This window comes from Garra rufa, chromosome 14 (genome assembly GCF_049309525.1).
Source record: "Garra rufa chromosome 14, GarRuf1.0, whole genome shotgun sequence".
Lineage (NCBI taxonomy): Eukaryota > Metazoa > Chordata > Actinopteri > Cypriniformes > Cyprinidae > Garra > Garra rufa.
The window spans coordinates 21,133,840-21,158,360 of NC_133374.1; the positions used below are offsets into that span (position 1 = coordinate 21,133,840).

Below are 24,521 nucleotides of genomic sequence, written 5' to 3' on the forward strand. Positions count from 1 at the left end.
TGAGTTGTGTCTTCCTGCTCAAAGTCTTCTGTTTGAAACCTTGGCAAAAACTTCGACTTCATTGTTCAGGCGTCCAAGTTTTGTCCAGCTCTGCTGCTCTGAAAGGAGAGATTATATTAGCTTACTCAATAGACTGATGACACAGAAGAACTCATGTGTAATGGCTATCTGCACTCCAAACTGTGGAGACACCAAACTGTCAACAGTGACTCATGGGCACATTATAAGCTCTCACTTCCTTTTTTGGCCATTCTTTTTTGTCTGAGAGCATTGAATGCTTAAAAAGAGTGACATGCTGAGTGTGTCTGAGTCTCTTAACTATAATTGAAGCTTATTATGATGTTCTGCATGGTTGCTGCTTTGGCATCTTGGCAGACTTTCATTTGTCTGCAGATCTTTTTTAGCTGGGGCAAGATATTGGAGTTCACTGTTGTTTTTTCCTATCTGTTTCATTTCATCTCAGTAATCTGTAAGGTTTAATTAAGGGAAATGCTGGTCATTATGACGCCCAGTTCTGGATGTTTGTGCTTACAGATGATTACAGATTTTTAGATTTTTATACAATACCATGCAAACGTTTAGTTTTTTTTTTTTGAGATGTATCTTATATTCACCAAGGTTACATTTATTTAATCAAAAATACAGTAAAACAGATATTTTTAAATAACTGTTTTAAAGTCAGAATTGCGGGATATAAACTTGCAATTCTGACTTTTTTTCTCAGAACTGCATGATATAAACTCGCAATTGTGAGCTATAAAGTCAGAATTGCAAACATAAACTTACAATTCTGAGGAGTAAAGTTGCAATTTTGAGAAATAAAGTCTCAATTCTGATTCTTTTTTTACACTTTTTTTTCCTCAGAATTGGAAGTTAAGTCAGAATTGTGAGATATTAACATATCAGTCTGTTTTCCCCCTCAAAATTGGACTTTATAACTCACAATTACAAATTTATATCACAATTATGAGGAAAAAGTCAGAATTGTGAAATACAAATTCACATTTGCAAGAAAAAGGCAAAATTGTCAGGCTATATAAATAATTTTGTATATATAAGTAAGTCTGACTTCATTTCTCAGAGTTGCAAGTTTACATCTCTCATTTCTGACTTTATAACTCGCAACTGCAAGTTTATGTCACAATTCTAAGAAAAGTCAGAAATGTGAATTTGTTTCATGCAATTCTGAGAAAAAAGTCAGAAATGTGAGTAGAAAGTCAGAATTGCAAGATACAAACTCACATTTGCGAGAAAAAAGTCAGAATTGTGAGTTTATATAAATAATTCTGTATATATAAAGTCATTCTGACTTCATTTTAATTTTATATCTCTCAATTCTGACTTTATAACTCGCAATTGCAAGTTTATATCACAATTCTGAGAAAAAAAAGTCAGAAATGTGTGTTTGTATCATGCAATTCTGAGAAAAAAGTCAGAATTACAAGATACAAACTTGGATTTGCGAGAAAAAAAAGTCAGAATTTTGTTTACATCTCATAATTCTGACTTAATTTCTCAAAATTGCAAGTTTATATCTCGCAATTCTGACTTTATAACTCACAACTGCAAGTTAATATCACAATTCTGAGAAAAAAGTCAGAAATGTGATAAAAAAGTCAGAATTATGAGATACAAACTCGCATTTGCAAAAAAATTGTCGTTAGTGTAAGTTTCTATCACACAATTCTGAAAAAAAAAATCTGAATTGTGAGATAAAAAGTCACAATTACCCTTTCTTTTTACATTTATTATTCAGTGGCAGAAACAGCTTCCATAGAAAAGAGCAGCATTTATATAAAACAGAAGTCTTTTCTATCAGATGCTTTTACTGTCACTTACTTTTGCATTCTGAATAAGAATATAAATTTCTTAGAACCTACATATTTAAATTGCAATGTGCAAAACAGCATGTCTGTTCAACAAGGGCAATATTTTATTGGTGTGAGACACTCCACAGCATTAGCATGCTAACTAAACCACCACTACTAAAATATCAAAGATATCAAAGCTTTATTTAATTTTGTTCTAAAACAAAATAATTTGTTTCATCACCACACAAGTCTTTAGAAACATAAGAAACAAGACATTATAGATACATGGTCCTACCTTTCATACTCATTGATCAAGGTGAATATTTGATGGCAACAACAAAGAACGTCAGCCTTACTCTAATGTCCCTAATGCACAGGAAATGCCTTTGTTGGAAGAAACTAATCAGATTTCTGTAATGTGAAAGCATCCTTCATACTCAATTATCCTCTTGTAGTGCCTACAGGACCACATAGAGGCCAGAAAGGCCATTTACAATATATTTGAAAGGTTACCGAGGAGCACTGGTGCAAAATCAATTGGAAATCCGAATCTAAATTATAAACCCTGTCTGTGAAGTGTGTTAGCAAACTATTCCCCTCATTGAACAAACAAACAGCATGTCGGAAGGACTAGCAGATGGATGTTTTGTCGTGTCTTGCAGCAATCAGACTTTTGAATAGTTTCAGCCTCCTCATGATTCACATAGCTTTAAGATGCTTTAAGGGAGAGAACAGCTAATTTCTGGCAAACAGTAAGTCACTTATTCTCTAGATAAATCGAGTCTTTCTTCCTCCTGAGACGTGACATGCGGGAATGCTACACATGAATTTGGACATGGGTGGGCTCGGTGAATTCCGCTCATAATATCTTCTCCCTCAAGTGCTTTGCTCCCACTAGAGCGGGCATTTGACATGGGAACATGGGTGGTGCGGTCCAATCAGAAGTGGACTTCCCTGTTTCCTGTTATGGGGTCACTCCATTCAAAGGATATTATGAAGGGTCTTAGGAATCACGAAAAATGTCTAGCAAATCTCGACAGATTTGATTCGATTTTGACAGTATAACGTTTATGTCTATTGACAAATCTGTGTTGATGTGTTTTCAGCATGGGCCGTGGTGGATGTGAGCATGGAAGACCGAGTGGATGTATCTTTAAAAGGCCAGGCCGTGATCCCCTGTATGTACAATCTGGAGGAACCAGCCAAGATGATAGTGTGGTTTACGGTGAGAGACAGGCAGATTTACACTTTATTTTCATTCATTCAGCTAAATGGCTAATTATTATGAAAAAAGGCCTAGGTTTACATCAATGGCATGCAGTGGTAAATTCATGTTCCAGTTACATTTTTTTGGTTAAATAAACATTACTTACACTAGCAGAATAATCTATCTATAATCTATTTTGCATTTTCTACATTAAAAATGTAGAAATATAAATAGACTATGCTATTTAATAAAACAATTAGTGTTAAGCATTTTACATTTATTCCAAATTAATAACTCAAGGCAGATTGTTTTCAGATGTTTTCAGGCCATTTGAATTGTAATTTTGACTTGACAAAGTGGTTATATCTAAGTGTGTGAGTTGTTTATTTAAGTTTTTATTAGATGGAGACATTCATTCTTAATTACCCCCCACCAAACTCACTGCACGTTTTAGGGGGTTACTCTAGTCTTGAATGTCACATGATCCTTCTCAAATCGCATCGAAGTCCCCGCCTAAATCAAGCGATTCGCGAAACATGATTTGAAGTCCCAATCTAAGTCAAATGATTCATAAACCTGCTCCAAAGTCCCGGTCTAAATCAAATGATTTGTGATTCTCAATATGAAGTACTGATCTGAATCAAATAATTTGCAATACGGCAAGTTCAGATCTAAATCAAATGATTCGCGATACATGATTTGAAGTCTCAGTCCAAGTCAAATGATTCACGAACCCGCTCCGAAGTTTTGTTCTAAATCAAATGATTTACAATACGTGATTCGAAGTCCTGACCTGAATCAAATGATTCGCGATACGCGATTTGAAGTCCCAATCTAAGTCAAATGAGTCATGAACCTGCTTCAAAGTCCCGATCTAAATCAAATGATTTGTGATACGCGATTTAAAGTCCCAATCTAAGTCAAATGATTCAAGAACCTGCTCCAAAGTTTCGTTCTAAATAAAATGATTCGCAATACACAATTCGGAGTCCTGATCTGAATCAAATGATTCGCGATACATGATTTAAAGTCCCAATCTAAGTCAAGTGATTCACGAACCCGCTCCGAAGTTTCGTTCTAAATTAAATGATTAGCAATATGCGATTCTGAGTCCTGATCTGAATCAAATGATTCGCGATACGTGATTTGAAGTCTCAGTCCAAGTCAAATGATTCACGAACCCACTCCGAAGTCCAGATCTAAATCAAATGATTTGTGATACGCTATTTAAAGTCCCAATCTAAGTCAAATGATTCACAAACCCGCTCTGAAGTCCAGATCTAAATCAAATGATTTGTGATACGCTATTTAAAGTCCCAATCTAAGTCAAATGATTCACAAACGCACTCCAAAATCCCGATCTAAATCAAATAATTTGCGATATGCAATATGAAGTAAAGGATTCACAATACCTGAAGTTTCGATCTAAATTTGAAGTCTTAATCTAAGTCAAATGATTCTCTAATATGAAGTTCCAATCTGCATCAAATGATTCACAATACACGATTTGAAGTTCCAATCGAAGTCAAATGACTCACGAACCTGCTCCAAAGTCCCAATCTAAATCAAATGATTTGTGATATGCAATATGAAGTTCCGATCTAAATCAATGATACACAAACTCACTCTGAAGTCCCGATCTAAATTAAATGATTTGTGATATGTGATATGAAGTCCAGATTTGAATCAAATGATTTGCCTTACATAATCTTATAACTTATAAATAAGTGCTTATTGAAAAAAATAAAGATATTGTCTTTTAATAATTCAAGCACTTTTCAAGTACCTCTTCAGGAATATTGCTATTTTCAAGGGTTTTTTCCATTCCTTAAATTTCAAAAAAGTTAAATTCAAGTACTTTAAGCACCCTGCATTTTTGACTTTGTACAGAAATTGCCAGGCAGGGACCAAAGCAGGATAAGAATCTACTACTATGATATTCAGAACGAGATCATTGACGAGGGCAGTGACTACGCCGGGCGGCTCAACGTCACACACTCTTATGAACAACAGAATAGACGTGGAAGTGCCATTTTGATCATTGACAGTGTGCAACTGAGTGACCAGAGGGAGTTCATCTGCGTTGTACATGATATGTTGACAGACAGCGGTGAAGGACACACTCGTCTCCAAATCTTCAGTAAGACAAAACAGACTTGTCCCACCTGTTTTAGAAGAGCCTGTCCAGTCATCCTAACACCAAACCTCTCTTTCCTTTAGACTCGCCATCTCTCCCTGTGATTGAACGTACACACACAGGGATTTCTATTAGTGCGGAGGAGCCATCAAAGGTACCTCAAAAACACAAACAAACATCCGATTATGGCTATTTTATGAGCTATTACGCATATAATAATGGTGTTTTTACAGGTTGCAGACTGTACAGTAAATGACGGATATCCCAGACCCAACATCACATGGTATAAGGATAGATTCCCTCTCCAGCAATCAGATGGTGGTAAATACTGGACCATTAAATTAACATTTTCCAAAATGAAATGTCATTTTGTAAAATGTTATTTGACAATGACAAAAAAACAATCTATACCCTCTTTAGATATAAAGATCATGGAGTCAGTGACAATCAAACCTAACGGCCTGTTCACAGTCGAAAGTGGACTGTTCATTCAGGTTGAGAAGACAGATAAAGATGCCTATTTCTACTGTGAGGTCAAGTACTTTGTACCTGGTGGAGTAAAAATGACAGAGTCCAAGAAAATCAACATCACAGTTCACTGTGAGTCAACGTTCTTTGAGCCTTTAGTTACTTTTAAGCCATTTTTGTGGTGTCCAAACCTGTACGACTGACTTTTTTAGTGTATAGTGCTCTGTGCTGCCATCTGTTGGATCCACAAAGTGCAACAGTATCTTACTATTTCATTTCAGACCCTACAACAGATGTAAGACTGTACTTAAATCCACCTGATAAGCTTATAAAAGAAGGCGACACTGTGGAGATCCGATGTGAGGGAAATGGGAACCCTCAGCCTGTTTTTAGTTTCACACATAAAGGGGTAATATATGAGCAGAAATCACTGCCTAACATTTTATGCTTAACTAAATACATGATGTTTAATAACCACGTAACTAATATTATCTAACAGGTATATATTATTAGCCATATAGACATTACTTTGACAAACTTATCTCTGAATGTAAAGCTGCAGTTTATTTATTCTAATTTCCTTTTCAGGAGGATTTGAGGTCAGAAAATGAAATTCTTCTTCTGGAAAATGTCAAGCGGTCAGACAGTGGGACGTATGAGTGCCTGTCAAATGACTTTGAGACAGGCATTGACGCTGAGGACTCCATTAATATCACAGTGCACTGTAAGAGCATGTTCCTCTGCAGTTCCTGTGCTGTGGCAGATGTCTGTGAGATGATGTCAGCTTTTATCTTCATCGTGACTAACACCTTTTTTCTTTCTTTCTTAGATCTGGATCGTATTGTGTTGACACCTGAGGATACAGTTCTGCACCAGGGGCAAGATCTCACCTTAACCTGCAATGCTTTGTCTTCTTTACCTACAAACACAGCATGGTATAAGGTACAAAAATATGATGCAGTCAAAACTGACGATGACCACATGTAGTTGAGGTTATCGCCTTTCTCATATGCCAAAAATGAATAAATGAATAAAAAGATAAACAGTCGATAAGTAGATATTGATTGATTGATTGACAGATAGACAGACAGACAGACAGATAGATAGATAGATAGATAGATAGATAGATAGATAAAAAATATATATTTTAAAATATACAAATAAATGCCCAAAAAACATGTTTTAAACAAGTAATCAATATTATTAATAAATCATTATAAATCTAGTTTTGATCTCAACATTTCTTTCTCTACATTTTCTTTCATATTCTTGCTCTGAAATACATTTTGAGATATATTTTGGTATATGAAGGTGGAAACTACATATATTTCCGTTTCAAATATATATTTCATACTAGATTTATTTCTCTATGTACAACATACTGTATATTAAGCATATATACACTATATTGCCAAAAGTATTGGGACACCCCCTTCTAATAAACAGGTTTGACTACTTTAGTAATTTCCATGAGTACAAATCTTAATGTTTAAGCATATAATGATATTCTAGGGAATTATGTGCTTCTGATTTTATAGCAACAGTTTGGACAGGAGCCTTTTCTATTCTAACATGACAATGTCTCCATGTATAAGGCAAGGTTCAAACAGAATTGATTGATTCAGTCAGTGTGGAAGAACTTGACTGTTCTGCATAAAGCCAAGTCCTAATCCCAGCTGAACACCTCTGGTGTGACTTTAAACGCAGACCTTGAGCCAAAATCTCATCATCAAACACCAATGACTTGTACATACACAGATATTGAGACACCCCCTTCTTTACAACTGTTGCTGTCAAATTAGAAGAACAAATTAGAATCCCCTAGAATATCATTATATGCTTAAACGCTAGGATTTGTACCCATGGAAATTACAAAAGTAGTCAAACCTCTTCATTAGAACGGGGTGTCCCAATACTTTTGACAATATAGTGTAATGTGTATATATATATCTTTTTTTTTGTCATATGGGTTAGTATACTTTCTTATGTCTCTTATGCTCACCGGACATTGTTTGATCAAAAATACAATAAAATCTGTAATATTGTAATATTGATAAGCATTCATTTTCCGAAGAAATTACTTTAGTTACCCCTTCAGTCGAATCACTTCGACGTTACATTGGGATCTCGCCTGAGAGACCGATCACCTCTGAGCCTTATTAAAAAGGCCAATTGAAAATTGGCGAGTGGACGTGCGCGCCGGCCACGCCCCCGTACATACGGGTATATAAGATGGCTGCGCGCACCACTCAGTCAGACTTTTGCTTTCAGAGCCGATGTGTCGAGCCTCTAAACAGCCGAGAAGAGTTCTTCAGAGTTCATGCTCCCTCCTGCTGCTGCGCTGCCATAACTAAAAGAGTGTTTCACAGAAAGAGCATTGTTTGGCAGCCGCCAGCGCGGTCCCGCGGGCGGCCGTTTTCACGGCCATATAAAGCCTTTTTGCATTCCAGCGAGCAGCCCCGGCGAGTGCATTGCCCCGCGGCGCCTCCCTGGGCAAACCGGGATCACAAAAGAGCAATTTCTAGCGGCCGTTTTAGACGTTCTTTTCAGGATGTCTTTTCGGCCGTGCGTTTCTGGATGTGGTAGTTTCCTCTCCTCAGCAAACGGACATGAGCGCTGCCTCACGTGTTTAGGCTTTGAGCACACTGGGGTGGTGCTCATGAATGGTTCATGCGGTGAAAGCATGACCATGACCACGCTGAAGTCCCGCCGCTCGTTCGCGAGCTGGCTCCCCCCGCCTCCCTCCCGTGGTCAGCCGTTGAGCCGCCTATGCTCTTCGGCCACCGCGGTGGGGCGCGGGGGGGGATATTCAAATTACGATAGACAGCATTCCGCCGGCTCAAAAAGCCCTGCGGACCTCTCTATCTCAGCGCGGTCCCGTTGAGTTTCCGCAGCAGACGCTTCCCCGCCTGGCGGGCTGAGCGTCTCCTTCGGTGCTCCTGCAGAGGATGAGATGTCTGTCACAGCATCAGAGGGAGAGTCAGACGGTGACACATCTCTTCCCGCGGCGCGGCGCCCACCCATGGTCGCTGCCCCCCCGGAGGTTGATGTCGAACTGTAGGCTATGCTTCTCCGGGCGGCCGGGGGGGATCGGTTTGAAGGTTCCTCAGGGGGCCCGGCCGATCCTTCTAGGCTGGACGACTGGTTCCTGGGGGGGGCCCGGCGGCAGCGCCGCGCTCCCCCCCGGTCCCGTTCTGACCGGATGTGCATGAGGAGCTGACAAAATCTACGGCGCCCTATTCATTTGACGCGCTTCCAGCTCCTCTCCCCTCGCCACTCTCCATGGCGGGGCAGCCAAGGGGTACGTGGCGGTCCCCCGGGTCGGGCGCGCCATCGCGGTGCACCTTTGCCCGCAGGCGCGGCCGCCTGGTGGGGCCCTCCGCGTCTCCCTTTTTGGGCATGTGAAATTCTTCCGCCCTCATCGGCTGGGCCTTTTCTGCGCCCCCCGACACGCTGCCCCGCCCTGCAGGCCATGGCAACACTGCAAAAGTGCCAGGTGCAGGCACCTTAAGGCCTGCACGAGAGTGGTCCTGACCAGGGGGTACTTGAAGAACTCCGCGCCGCCACTGACTTCGCCCTTCGGGCTACTAGGTCGCGGCGTGTCCCCTTGGTCAGGTGATGTCCACCTGTGTGGTCCAGGAACGCCACCTATGGCTGACTCTGGCCCGGATGGCAGAGGCCGACAAAGTTCGCTTTCTCGACTCTCCCATTCCCCAGAGCGGCCTATTCGGCGACACCGTGAAGGGTTTTTGCTCAGCGGCGTCGAACGTATCGCCGGCCCCCAAAAGCCTGCGATCCTCCGCCCATCAGCATACCCCGTCGAGATGCCAGAGCAGTACGCCTCCCCGTCGTTCGGGCTGGGCATCTCCTCTGGCGCTCCAACGGTCCAGAGGCAGACGGAGGCCGTCCAACATATCCTGCCCCGCCGCGAAGTTACCATTCCGCCGCCTGGGCCCCCGCCTCCGCCTGCCCGTCGCCGAGGGCGTCCCCCCGCAGCTCCGTCCCCTGCTGAGCCACACGATCCAGGCTCGCAGCCGACGTCGAGCCGCCCGTGGGAGAGGGACGCCGCTCGCCTCTCAGGGTCCTGCGACGGAAGACCCTCGCAGGCGAGCTTCGAAGCGTCCCTGATGCGAGCACCCCCGGAGGTGGAGAGAGCTACTCTGTCGGCACTCCCGCTGGAAGCGGGACTTAGCCGGTCATTTGAAATCACAGAAAGACCCAGCCTTCTCACCTCTGGGGCCCCGGCCCCGAGTTTCCTTCCTGAGCAGCACTTCCACTCCTCGGAACCAGACTCGGGACCGGATGTCGCCAGCGCGGGAACCAGGGAAGTAGGTAAGCACTGCTTAGTGCAGTTAGACACTTCTCCAGGACGTTATCCTTCTGGGTTTTGTCTCCTTCCCTGTCTTTCCCCAGGCTGCCCCACCACGGTCACGCCGGTCAACGTTCCCTTGATACCACTACACTGGTTGATACGGACGGTACGGCCCGGCTCCAGGCGTCCGCCCAGACTCACAGGTACCCCTTACATTCTTTATTCAGAAACAGGCGTGCCTCTGTTCTGCCTGCGGAGGTCGCGTTCCTACTGGCGAAGGACGCGATCCAGCCTGTCTCTCCAGCCGGGACGAGGTCGGGGTTTGATAAGAGTCCTGACTTCACGTGTCCAGTTAGAGTGGTGGGTTAACATCCGCCCTGGATGGAGCTCTGTTCCGATCCCTTCTTAGGCTGTCGGCACACATGCTCACGACGACGCACATACAAGTATGTTCCGTCTCCAGGGCTGGGTTGCAGCCATCTGCCTGAAGGGCACCCGCTGTCGCGTCTCGATCTCCCCGGCGCACACCCCTTCGGCGGTCTGCCCCGGGGATCGAGCGCTCAGCGCGAGGTGCTTCCATTTGGCTAGTCCCTCTCCTTCCTGCCTTCTTAGGCCATGGGAGCTCCCCTGTCCCCTCTTCGGCAGACAGGTATTCGCGTCTTCAACCGTCTCTTCGACTGGTGCTTTACCAGCCCACTCGTGAGTTCCGTTGTGCGAACATTGGGACCTGGTGCCTCGGCACCCCCGCCATCTGGTCCTTCAGGCCAACCGAGGAAATTCGTTTCCTCGGTCGGGAGCCCGACTCGGTCCTCAAGACAGCCCGCCTTACTACCAAGAGCGCGCAGTCAGTGCTGTAGTTCCTGAATCAATCAGGCACAACACAGCGGTTCTCTCAAACTGAGGCTCCTGGGGCACATGACAGCTCTAGCCGCTAAGAGCCGCTAAGCTTGTTCATGTGAGACCGCTTCAGCACGATCGAGTCCCATGATGGGCATGGCATCTCGGCCCACTCCGGACTGGCGTTTTCCCGCAGTTTGGCCGACAAGCCAGCCCGTGGCTCACCACGGGTTGGGTTGCCATGTACGACAGAGGCTTACAGCCTCTCCATCTGCTCCCAGGGAGTATGTGGCAGATTTTGCTACTGGCCATTCACTCGAAGCAGGTAAACTCAACCGTGCAGCCTATCGGCTCTCACGGCAGTCCACCACCTGCAGGATGGCGACTCCACCCCGTGACGCAGCTAGTTTGGAGCATATCGGTAGGCCAGCCACATCCGCTCGCCCCCGATTGCTCCCATTACCAGCTGCCTCTTTCAGAGCAGCGCTGGCACTCAGCTGTCCTCCGGGGCCCAAGTACGCCCTTCCCCAGCGAGCCTCCTTGCACAGACTCTGTGCAAGTCCAGGGAGGACGAGGAGTAAGTCTGTTGGTTGCGCTACAAGAATGGCCCACCCAGACTCAGGTCTAGTAACCGTTCCCTCGCGGCAGTCCCTCCCTGTAGGGCACGGGATGACACCCAGACCTCTCCGGCCTTCGCAGGCCGTGATACAATTATCACTCAGTACCGAGCTCCCTTGACTAGGCAGGCTCGCACTGAGATGAGGTCTATTTGCTGGCTTTCCACAGAGTTACACGGTTGCAGTATGCTTCCCTTCCTGCAGGAGAGTTGAGCGCAGACTGTCCCCTCACTCTAAGTATATGCAGCTGCTTCGCCGCGTATCACATGCAGTAGATGGAGCTAAGTAGGTAAGCATTCACTGGCCGTGAGGTTTCCCAGAGGTGCCCAGAACGCACCCCACACCCTCTTGGGGCCTTTCCGTCGCCTTCAGAGCCGCGGGACGCTCCAATTGAGCCACTGGCCTCAGTCGAGCTAGCATTCCTGTCATCAAGACAGCGCTCCTGACCGCCCTGGCTCCCGTTAAGAGGGCAGGAGACCTAAAAGTTTTCTCTGTCAAGTAACGCCTCATACCCTCTGGGACCCCCCCGTCGCCTTCGGGGCCGCGGGGTGCTCCTCAGGAGCCTCGGGCCTCAGTCGAGCTAGAATTTCTGTCATTAAGACAGCACTCCTGACTGCCCCGGCTTCCTTAAGAGGGTAAGTTACCGACAAGCTCAGGTTCCTCAGAGGTGCTTAGCACGCACCTCATACCTCGTGGGCCTCCCCGTCGCCTTTCAGGGCCGCGGGTCGCTCCGTTGGAGCCACGGGCCTCAGTCGAGCTAAAGTTCCTGTCATTAAGACAGCGCTCCTGACTGCCCTGGCTCCCATCAAGAGGGCCTATAAGCTTCTCTGCCAGCAAAGTGTGTCGAGAATTCGGGCCCGGCGTTCTCCACGTTACCGTCGAGACCCCGGCTCGGTGCCCAAGGTCCCCACCACGCCTTTCCGCGACCAGGTGGTAGACCTGCAAGCTCTGCTCTGGAGGAGGCAGACCCAGTCGTGCGATGTTGTGTCGTTAAATATGTGAGACTGAATCACTCGGCACTTCAGCCGCACCAGCAGCTTCTGCCTCGGGATTCGCAGAAAGGGAATGCTCCCCGAACTGAGGTTGGCTAAATGGTGGTAGATGCCCCTCCCTGTTATACCCAGGGACAGCCGTGATCCTTGGTTCATGGCACCTCACCAGCAGATGTAAAAATCGGAAGCTGCGGGCTGGGCGACACCCTACCTTCGCTTGGTTCTCCAACCTTGCGTAGAGGCCGTTCTCCCGTGTCCTAACTTAGGGACTCTCAGGCGAGCGGGAAGACCGGCTGGTGTCGGCTTGCTGCGCCATTTCCACGTGGATCCGTGCGCTATTCCCAGAATGTTCCCTCCGGCGAACCCTGGGTCCTCCTGCCCCGCAGTCAGGGCTAGGCGCGGAGTAGTCCTGCACTGTGATCCTGCCTGGGTTTCCTTCGCCCCGCAGGTTGTGGCTTAGTTTTTTATTATTCCAGCGGAGGAGACCGCTGTTTCCCTCGTATATCCCCAAAAAACTTTTTATGGATATATTGAATTATTCTTATTTCCACATGTAAAATTTCATGTGCTCCGCCCCCCCAACCCATGCTTCAGTACAACTGGCATCCCTGGAGGGGCCCCCTTATTGGGCCCCAGGGCGTTGGGAAGGTTACGTTACACTTCGCCTGCCGGCACGTATACTTGTCAGCACGTGAAGCTGTTGCGTAACGCGGCGTCAGGGTCGTGGCCTTTTCCATGGGTTTGTTCCCAATGTAACGTCGAAGTGATTCGACTGAAGGGGTAACGTCTAGGTTACGAAGGTAACCCTCGTTCCCCGAAGGAGGGAACGGAGACGTTACATTCCCCTGCCACGCCCCTGGCGTCGCGCTGACGCCGGGCTCTCCCGGCTCTTCAGCAAAAGCCTGACTGAGTGGTGCGCGCAGCCATCTTATATACCCGTATGTACGGGGGCGTGGCCGGCGCGCACGTCCACTCGCCAATTTTCAATTGGCCTTTTTAATAAGGCTCAGAGGTGATCGGTCTCTCAGGCGAGATCCCAATGTAACGTCTCCGTTCCCTCCTTCGGGGAACGAGGGTTACCTTCGTAACCTAGACGTTTTTAGATCACACAAACAAAGCCAAATATCAATAGCCTAGAAAAATCCAGACCCTAATCTATTAAGATTAAGGGTCTGGCATCGAGGGGCGGCACCAAGCATGCATTTGAAACTCTGAATGTACGCAATTGGATAACGCCACGACCAATCACTAAGTTTTCACTAAGCCCCATATGCTTAGCTACCAGCGGAGCTAACTGATGGATTAAACTCTTGCCGTATCCAGTCGGCAAAACAGCAAAAAAGTCCTTCTTACAAAGGAACGATTCGAGCGCGGTTTTCTGTTCCTCTTTTATATGAAAAGCCAAGTCTAACTCGTTCATTGTAGCGGCCAAAGCCGTTTCAAACAACTGGTGTTCATCTGTTTACTAAATGATTCCGGACGTCGGAGCGCTGTCGTCATCAGCTTAGCTCGCCTCTGGCCCGCATACATCAAATACATCGATTTGATTGGTTCCCAGAACTGCTTACGTAATGCAGTAACGTGCATCATTGCTCAATGCCAGAGTGTCTTGCAGAGACAATTCAAATTGTGCTCTCGCGAGACCTCTGGATTTCCAGGGTATAATATCAAAACTACAACATATAAATATTATCCAGCATCAAGAATGTAAACTGACCTATTTGACGGTGTGTTTCACTGCAGGATGGTATGCGGCTGATCGAAAAACATGTTTTGGAGTTACACAATGTTTCCTATGAAACTGCTGGGATATATATTTGTGAAGTGACAGTCCCTTCCCTGCCTGAGCTACAAGAACAAAAGTCTGTGCAAATCAGTGTGCGAGGTGAGTCTTTTTAAAACCGGCTTTAGAATATTAAACAAACTAAATAATATATTAATTAAAGTCTACAAATTCAGAAAATATTAGCTCAGTATATAAAACATCACCAATATTATAAAAAAAATCCAAAAAGTGAGCTTTCATGACTAAACATATAAAAATCTAATGTTTTAGGGAAGCCTATGATCACAGAGGAGATAGCAGTGGGTCCAGTGAGTAAGGCTGACCGCTCTGTTAATCTGACCTGCTACGCACAAGGCTACCCATTCCCCAACATCACATGGACCCTCGCTGACAGACAGGTATTCTTACATCACTCTGATTCTGACCAATCAGATCATTCGATAAGAATGTTGCAAAGATGAGGTGATTCAAGAAACCTCTTAAGTAAATAATAATGTGCAGTTTTGAGTTACGATATTCTAGATGAATGGAATCCTGTCAGTTTTATAGAATTTTTAAAACTGATATTATAGACTGGGCAGCCTGTCCCTGTGTCAGAAGCGGAGAACCAGAAGACGGACACTGGTGTTGTCAGCATGATCTCTGTGAAGGCCATGACTCAGCTCACAGCCAATTGCAGCGCCACCAATGAGTTTGGGACAGTAAATGTTTCTCGCAAAATTGAAGCATGTGAGTTTTTATTTTCAGATTGTAAGGTTTCTTCTACTCAAACATATACATTTGCATGTTCACAGTTCCCTTTTGTTGGTTAATAGTGATAATTAAACAATGAAATATTTCAGTTTTTTTTCTATATAATTATTTATACCTTTTTATGACTGAAGTAATTATCAGATTTTTTATCAACAAACCCACTGCAGTTCATCCAGAAATGACAATTCTGTCATTAATTACCCATCCTCTTGTTGTTCTAAATCCATAAGACCTCCATTCATCTTCAGAACACAAATTAAGGTATTTTTGATGAAATCCAAGAGCTTTCTGACCCTGTATGGACAGCAACGTAACTGACACGTTCAAGGTCCAGAAAGGTAGTACTAAGACTGACATAGAGGAGAAGAAATTGTTGAATAGAGTTGTTATTTATGTTTTCTTTGTGCACAAAGTATTCTTGTAGCTTCATAAAATTACAGTTTAACCACTGATGTAACATGGACTATTTTAACAATGTCCCAGTTGCGTTGCTGTCTATGAAGGGTCAGAAAGCTCTCGGATTTCATAGAAAATATTTTAGTTTGTGTTCTGAAGATGAACGAAGCTCTTACAGGTTTGGAACAACATAAGGCTGAGTAATTAATGACAGAATTAAAATATTTGGGTGAACTATACCTTTAACCCCAGTTTGGGAAACCCTGGCATAATGTAATGTTTAATGCACTTCATGATATTGATATCAAATAATGTAATAAATTTTCTTTCTTTTTGCTTTTTTGTTTCAATATGGTACATTTAATGGTAAGTTTAAAACAAGTTAGGTAAAAAGTAATCTAACAGTAATCTAAAAAGTAGTCAGAATACAGATTACGTTACTAACGGACTACAATTTGTAAGTAATCTATCCAGCACTGTTGGTATCATTGACTAACAATGTACCTTTTTTTTTTTTTTTTTTTACAGAATTTATTAATGTAGGTTAATTGATTTTATCAATATTTTGACAATCTTTCAATCTTAAAATATTATTAAATTTTAATAATAAAAAGTAATCTTAATATAATAATATTTTAAGTAATTTTTTTTAATAATATTTATATATATATATATATATATATATATATATATATATATATATATTTGCATTTATTTAAAATAGAAATATTTTGTAGCTTTTGCTTTTTAGTTTAAGTTTTAAATTATTTTAAAATAAATAAATAAATAAATAAAATAAATTACCTAATTCTCAATAACTGCAAACTTTTAAATGATTGGTAACAATTATCATTGTTCATTGTTAGTTCCCAGTGTTACCCAGTTTTTACAGCAGAAGCCTTGGTTAATAATATACTTAATACTTGGTTAATTATATTACTTATTATTTGAATTCATGTCATTTTAATTTTAATATGCTTAAAATGCTTAGTTCTTTTACTGTTATGTATTAGAATGTGTTGGCATTCGTATTAATATATAAATTAGCATTAACCATAACATACATTCAATAAAAGTGTTGTTCATTGTCAGTTCAAGTTAACTAACATACAGTCAAATCCAAAATTATTCAGACACCTTTAACATTTCTCACAATAACACAGTTTATTCACTATAGTTTAGAAAAGGGTACTAAAATATGACAAGAACTTAAGAGTTAAACTGTGTCAGAAGAAATCCATCTTGATAATGTAAGAAAACTTTGATAGAAAGGTATGTAATGGATTACAATCAACCAAAAAGTCAGACAACTGTTAGTATGACAATATTTACACAACTATCAATACTTTGTTGAACAATTACCAATAAATGGTTAATTTTGTTCAGTTTGTGGTGTAAAAAGGTCACATTAGCAATTTAAGAAAAACAGTGTCTGAATAATTTTAGGTCCCAAATTTTTATCAATTTTATTGGTATTCCACTGTATGAAATTGTTTTGGGTATAATATGTCACAGTTGACTTTATTCTGCTATCCTCACTTACAGAAATTAACTAGTGTCCTGCACCTAGTATAAAAAAATAGCAAAAATTATATCTGGTGTCTGAATATTTTTTGGCTTGACTGTAGTTAAATCATGCAAACAAACACAATCTTATTCTATATCAATTTTTCTTGTGTAGTTGCACGTGTGACACCATCTACAACCCAAGCCACCAGCACTAAAGGTATGTTTCTGAAGCTTTCACGCAAAAATACTTTGAGATACTTGTCTATTTTTACTTCCATCAATGCAGCAAGTGAGAGTTTTCCCAGCAAATCACTGTAACAGAACACAAGCTTGAGATTTGATGACAGAAAGTAGTGTCTGCGTCATCGAAACACAGACATCTGAGAGAGCTGACGTGGCGTTGTATATTTATTTCAAAGGGTGCAGTCAAAAGCAGTTTTACTGTAACAGAAGAAGGGTGGTTGATGGTGAAAATGCTCTCATGTGGTCTCTGGACTCTCATTAGGACAAAGGCAGGCTTCATATCAGGCCTGGCCGACTGCCTGTGACCTCATGGGACCAGAGCGCTTGGCATCAGGGCAAATGAGACGAAGCAGCCACGCTAACTTTGAGATATCAGCCGACCTTTCCGTTCCTTATTATGGCCGTCCTCAGAGCTCTTATCTCTCATACTGTTTGTGGCTATAGTCAGGAAAATAAACAGCAAAATTAGCTTGTTTTAGTGTCAGCAGTTGCTTACAGCATCATGTTCTAACCAGACAGAATGCAACAAGTTAATAGCAAGTAATGTGTCTGTCAAAATATAGTAGCAGTATTTTTTCAATTGAATTAAATAATTGACTTGTATTTGTAATTGTACTGAAGCCTGAAGAAATCAAAGTAACCTGTTTGGAAAATTTCATTTTTATTTGTAATATAGATTTTGAAATATTTTTTTTTTATATATTTAGTATATATATAAAATATATAATAAAAAATGAAATATTACATATGAAGTAATAATAATATTAAAAATATTTCTTTTTTTTATTAGTACATTAAATTCTGTCATATTAATATGTAGGAAATATTAGAAAAAGCAATATTTGCAAAGGAATATGCAATTTCTAGCTTTGTTTGGTGCTATAACAATTACACACTGTAAAACTATTTAAAATCATTTTTGTTACATAAAATATAAATACTAGATGAAAAACTTAAAAACAAACGTTTTCACATTTCTCATTTTTAAGTTGTAAAATTATTAAAACTAAAATAAATTTTTTTGGAATTTTCTTCATTTTTATTCGGTTTTTATAAGTTAAAATTACTGGAACTAAAATTAAATTACATTAAAACTAAATAGCTAAATGTACATGTTTTTGTTGATTTTATTAGTAAAAACACAAAACAAAATTTAAACAAACAAATTACTAAAACTAAAATACATTAAAGCTAAATAGAAATATTTTTGTAAATTTTATAAGGTTTTAAAGACAACAAATGATTTTTAAATGATTTTTATTTATATTTTAGTATACAGTATATAATATTAATAAAAATAAATAATATTACATATAAAATTATAATAATTACAAAAATATATTTAATATATTCCATTTTTTAAAAATAATTATTTTTATTGTTTTTTTTTAATTATTTTATTATTATTTTTCTTTATATTTTAGTATATATAAAATAAAAAATGAAATAATATTACATATAAACTTGTTATTACTACATTTAATTACAATAATATAAATAATATTAATAAATAATATTTTTTCTGCCCCAAATTATAGAATAATTAACATGTATTTGTAACTGTACTAAAGCTTTAAGAAATGAAAGTAACTTATTTTGAAAATTATATTATTTTTATTTATAACATTGATTTTTAATAATATTATTAAAAATATTTCATATATTGATTTTTTAAAGAAAATAGTGCCCTACAATTAGTAAACAAGCTAAGGGCAATAACAATGAAAACATACTTTTTCCCCCTACAAAACTATATCCAGATTTGATTTTCATATTATTAATATATATATATTTAATTACAATATTATATTATTTAATATTATAATTATATAAAATTTATATTATTATTATTATTATAATAATTTTTAAAATAATAATTAACTATTATATTTTTTGTACCCCAAATTGTAAAATAATTGACTTGTGTAATTGTAATTGTACTTGAGTAGAAAATTATTTTTTATGTATAGTATTGATTTTTAAGTTATTTTTATTTTCTATTTTAGTTCATAAAAAATTAATAAGAAATTAAATAGTATTAGATATGGAATAATAATTACATTAAAAATATTTCATATATTCCATTTTTTTTAAGAAAATAGTGTCCTACAATTTGTGAACAAGCTAAGGTTAATATATTTAATTACAATATTATATTAATGTTTTAATTATATTGTGATTTTTTCTAACCTAAATTATAGATTAATTGACTTGTATTTATAACTGTACTAAAGTCTCAAGAAATTAAAGTCATTTTTTTAAATTATATTATTTTTTTATATTATTTAATTTTTATTTATATGGTTAATAAAATTCATTAAAAAATTGCATATGAAATAATAATAATAATAATAATAATATTACAAATATTTTTTAATAAAATGGTGTCCTACAATAAGAGAACAACCTAAGGGCAATAAAACTATATCCAGATTTGATTTTCATTTACTACTTTTAAAAACACATTTTGTATTTTTTTTTTTCTTTCAATTTTTCTATAGACCCTCTAGAACCCCCTTAATATGTCTACACTGCAATTTAGACAAATCGATAAAATGTCCAAGTTATAGCAATAACTTCCTCACAGGGTCAGGGTCAGCAGTACCCATGGTCTAAATAAAAAAAAAAAGTGATGTATGAATATAACTGCTGTGTGGTAACCCAAACACTTGTCGTCACAGGAAAAGGATTAACCGTTCCACCAAAACAGCCACGTACAGGTTTGTATTGCGACGTTAAACAACAGCCAGACCGCTCATCCACCACCATCACTCGATCACATGAGCACTCTTAAAGCACAGCCTGTGTAAAAACCATCACTTCCTATGCTAAACTTCACTTTAACCGAACTGTCACTGTCTTTCTAAAATGAGTCATTCCAGAATACTTTGCTTTCTGTATTATCACCCCTACAACGAGTCATGCATCATCACTGCTTTTCTTCACTCAGCACTCAGAATGTCAGCCCTTCTGGAAATGAAGTGTATAGGCATATAGAAAACATTCAGCATAAGTATTTCAGCTTTTCCTGTGTCATTGTACTCACTTCAGCCTGCATTTCTCCTCTTGTCGCAGGAGGTGGCAGTGGAGTCATCATAGCGGTCATCATTATCTGTCTCCTCCTCATAGCCATACTGGGCAGTGTGCTCTACTTCCTCTACAAGAAAGGAAAGCTGCCCTGTGGACGGTCGGGAAAGCAGGATTTGTATGTGTTTTTGTCTGTTGAAAAATACATATTATTTGAAGATAATAATACAAGTGTAATTAACATAAGGTTAATTAGCTTATATATATAGGAAATATAACAAATATAAAGGAAATATAACAAAAAGCAATGTATAAGAATATTTGCAATGGCAGTTTATAAAAAGTGTGCGATTTCTAGGTTGATCGTTTGGTGCTATAAAAATGACACACTGTACCTTTAAATCACTGTTGTGTTATTGTTATTAAAAATATTAAAAATATTTTTTAAGCCTAAATATTAAATGAAATATTAGATGAAACTTGTTTTTACATTTCTCATTTTTAAGTTGTTCTAAAATGACTGAAAAAAAGAAAGAAATAGAAATATGTTTGTCATTTTTATTAGTTTTTTTTTTAGTAAAGTTGATTGACTGAAACTAAAATACATTAAAGCTAAATAACTACATAGACATGTTTTTTTGTCAATGTTATTATGTTTTTGTGTTTTTTTTAAACAAAATTAAATTACTAAAACTAAAATGCTAAATATGAATGTTTTTGGTCAGCTTTATTAGTTCTTCTAAGACAACTTAAAATAAATCCTGAACATTTAAGAAATAAAGGCAAATTTTAAATATTAATTTAAAATGTTTTAAAACTACTGAAACTAAAAAAAAAAAAAGAAATACATTTGTCATTTTTATTAGTCTTTTTTAAGGAGTAAAGTTAAAAATACTTATTTATTAAATTTTTATTTATTTATTTAAATGTATTAAATACTTATAAATTAAAATACATTAAAGCTAAATATCTAAATAGACATGTTTTAAAATACAAAATTAAATCAAACTAGAATTACTAAAACTAAACTGAAGTGTTTTTTTGTCAACTTTGATTTAAAAAAAAAAATACAACATTACTAAACTTAAACTAAAATAAAACCTGAACATTTAAAAATGAAATCAGATTTAAAATATCAATAAAAAGTTGTTTTAAAATTACTAAAACTAAAATAAAAATTAATTAGAAATGTCATTTTGTCTTTTTTATGAGTAAAGTTAAAATTGCTCAAACTGAAATTAAACTACATTATTGTTTTTGTCAATGTTATTAGTTAAAAAAAAACAAAATTAAAACAAACTAAAATGACTAAAACCAAAAAACATTAAAGCCAAATTAAAATGGATTTTGTCCACTTTTTAGTAATGTTTTAGTAATGTTGCCTTTAAAAAAAACTAATGAAGTGGACAAAAAACATTTCAATTTAGCTTTAATGTATTTTGGTTTTAGTAATTTTAGTTTGTTTTAATCGTTTTTTTTAACTAATAACATTGACAAAAACATTATATTTAGCTGTAATGTATTTTAATTTTAGTTTGAGTAATTTTTACTTTACTCATTAAAAAGGACCAATAAAAATGACACATTTCTAATTTATTTTTATTTTAGTTTTTTAAAAACTTTTTTTTATATTTTAAATTTGATTTCATTTTTAAATTTTCAGGTTTTATTTTATTTTAAGTTTTAGTAATGTTGCTTTTAAAAAAACTAATAAAGTAAAACAACCTGAACATTAAAAATGAAAGCAAATTTAAATGATTAATAAAAAAAAGTTGTTCAAAAATGACTAAAACTAAAATAAATAAAAAAATTCAGAAATATGTTTGTCTTTTATCTATATGTTTTTATTACTCTTTTTTTTAATGAGTGAAGTTAAAATTACTGGAACTAAAATTAAAATAAAGTTAAATATACATTAAAGCTACACTGAAATGATTTTGTCCACTGTAATAATTTTTTAAAGACAATATTATAAAAACTTTGAACATTTAAAAAATAAGGAAATTTAAAATATTAATAAAAATTTAATTTAATAAAACTAAAAAAAAATAGAAATATTATTAGTTTTTTTTTAAGTAAATAAGTTTTGTGTTTGTTAACTAAAATTAAATCTAAATTTAAAAAATAAATAAAAAATAAATATTAAAACACTATAATAGTATAATTAAAACTTAAATATCACTATACCTTAAAATAACAGCAAAATGGTCAAAAACAGTTAAAAAGTAGTCACCTTGTATCCACACTAAATATACATCTGGATAAATGTATATAAATAAGTATTTTTCATGATACAAAGCATTAATATCATCTGGTGTTTTTATTCTCCAGCACGAAGGAAAAGGCCAGTAAGGATGATATTGTGATGGAAATGAAAAGCGGTAAATCTGAAGAGGCAGTGCTTCTACAAGGAATCAACGGAGACAAAAAGTCCCCCACTGAATAGGTCATTACTTCTGAACAAAGATTCACATAATTAGCTCTTTTACAGTCCACTGAACTCAAATCCAATCTTAAACAAGACCCAACCGTTGTAACGCCAACACTCACCGGGCCACAGAAACCTGATGATATTTTCTTTCAATTAAACTGAAAACTACATGCACATGCGGCCACACAGCACTCCGTCTCAGGGTGAATCCCAATCGGAGTGCTCAAGGACCTCACAACAAGTCTTCCCCTCCATTTCCCACTCAATTGTATTTTTTTTTCTGCCCATGTTTTATATTTGACCGGCTATAATCTGATTCAATATACAGTAAGATGATCCAAAAAGCACCAAGTTCATTATGGACGACTCCGCTCCAGTATTTACTGATTGTATATAAATATGAAATACTGTATATATTTAGCTATTTAAAATGCCTGAGACATTTGAAAGGTTGTGCTTGAGTATCTTTTTGATAATGCAAGTCTCTTTGTTTGAGGGGCATTTGAAGAGTGCCGAAAAGTCATTATTTGCTTTGTGCTGTCAACGTGTCTGATTCGAACCTGCTCTCACCTCTGCCGCACCATAGTCCATGCACTGAACCGTCTTTACCACTGTAAACAATCATCCGGCATCTAGATCAGCTCTGAAACTGCCCAATGATAGAGCCTGAGGGCATTTCTGTACAAATAAATTGTCAGGGAAAATCTCTGACGTGGTTGACCTTTTTTTCCAAATATGTAAGCAAAATGTTGGGTTCATGTCATGCCTCTGTGTCTTTATTTTTATATTTCTATTAGCAATATCAAATTTAATTCCTTATGATCACCACAAGGGAGAGTTATGTTCATGCCAAAGTTGAGATAGAAGTGTCCCTCTGGCCTGAGAGAAACAGAAGCATCCTGTCAAGCTCAGCTGTAATTTTTTTTTTTTTTTTTTTTCAAAAACTGAGGTTATCTGCTGTCCTCATCTTGCACTGAATGTAAATAATAAAGGAATACATGACCAACCCTCCCATTTTTACATTTTAGCAATGTTAACATGCATGTGGAAGTCTGCATTCATTTAACACATTGGAGGGACAGTAGAACAACAGGAAGAAAGATACAGGTGTTATTTTTATACTTAGATTTTTTTTAAACAGTATATATTTTGATTTTTTTCAATTCAAATTTTGATGGTTTATAAGTTGTACGTTAATCTGTGCAGTCTGCACCCTGTTCTGTAGGTGATGCAGACCCACAGATGGATACAAAAGTCCTTATTACACTGAAGTTCACGTTTCATTTCCCCTGGTTTGTTACACCGTTGTTTTGTGTCAGTGGTATTTTTGTTAATGCTTGTTTTGGAATTGTCCTGGTATTTCTATTAAAAAGGGCTGGTTTACTCAAGCCTTAATTGTGTCACCGTTTTGTCTATTTATTTATATATTTTATATATAAAACAGATATGTTTTTTTAGGGTAGAATGTTTGAGTAAAAATAATTCACTTTTAACTACTTTAGAATTTTTCGGATCATCAGTCATCAAAGCTCGGTAAATATTGGTCACAGACAGAGATTTTACTTTAAATTTCACCTAGCGGACTAGGTGACTAGTCTTATTTTGATGTAACAAAGTTTAATTTACTTTTTTAATTAGTCTTCCTATTAATGCATTAAATTGTTCATTCAGACTGATTCACGAACGCGGAACGCTCATGAACACAAGAGGCGGGATTTATCGCATGACCCAATCACAGCCGATCATAACCAGTCATATCCAATCATATCGCGATCGTGGCATTGTCTCTCGATCTCAGGCGTCCTTTAAAGGAGTTCACTTCCAGAACGAAAATTTACAGATAATTTCAGCCCCTTGTCATCCAAAATGGTCATGTCTTTCTTTTAGCAGTCGTAAAGAAATTGTTTTTTTTAAGTAAAACTTTTTAGGATTTCTCTCCATATCGTGGACTTCTTTGCTGCCCATGAGTTTGAACTTCAAATTGCAGTTTAAATG

General features: G+C 38.2%; 1 protein-coding gene across 4 annotated transcripts in view; it reads left to right on the plus strand.

Moving 5' to 3' along the window:
* Nucleotides 1-23,926, plus strand: part of mcamb (melanoma cell adhesion molecule b) — a 53,670-nt gene extending 29,744 nt beyond the window's left edge. Inside the window, exons 2-16 of one of the 4 annotated variants that reach the window (XM_073818266.1) lie at nucleotides 2,918-3,036; nucleotides 4,909-5,158; nucleotides 5,239-5,309; nucleotides 5,389-5,476; nucleotides 5,576-5,755; nucleotides 5,905-6,032; nucleotides 6,212-6,347; nucleotides 6,453-6,565; nucleotides 14,125-14,266; nucleotides 14,438-14,565; nucleotides 14,740-14,896; nucleotides 16,998-17,042; nucleotides 19,750-19,788; nucleotides 20,144-20,273; nucleotides 22,427-23,926. In XM_073818266.1, coding sequence (XP_073674367.1) covers nucleotides 2,918-3,036; nucleotides 4,909-5,158; nucleotides 5,239-5,309; nucleotides 5,389-5,476; nucleotides 5,576-5,755; nucleotides 5,905-6,032; nucleotides 6,212-6,347; nucleotides 6,453-6,565; nucleotides 14,125-14,266; nucleotides 14,438-14,565; nucleotides 14,740-14,896; nucleotides 16,998-17,042; nucleotides 19,750-19,788; nucleotides 20,144-20,273; nucleotides 22,427-22,541 — 1,841 coding nt within the window. In that variant the 3' untranslated portion in view covers nucleotides 22,542-23,926. The remainder of the gene's footprint in view (nucleotides 1-2,917; nucleotides 3,037-4,908; nucleotides 5,159-5,238; nucleotides 5,310-5,388; nucleotides 5,477-5,575; nucleotides 5,756-5,904; nucleotides 6,033-6,211; nucleotides 6,348-6,452; nucleotides 6,566-14,124; nucleotides 14,267-14,437; nucleotides 14,566-14,739; nucleotides 14,897-16,997; nucleotides 17,043-19,749; nucleotides 19,789-20,143; nucleotides 20,274-22,426) is intronic. The other 3 variants (XM_073818267.1, XM_073818268.1, XM_073818269.1) reach the window with 3 other exon arrangements.
* Nucleotides 23,927-24,521: the final 595 nt, after the last annotated feature.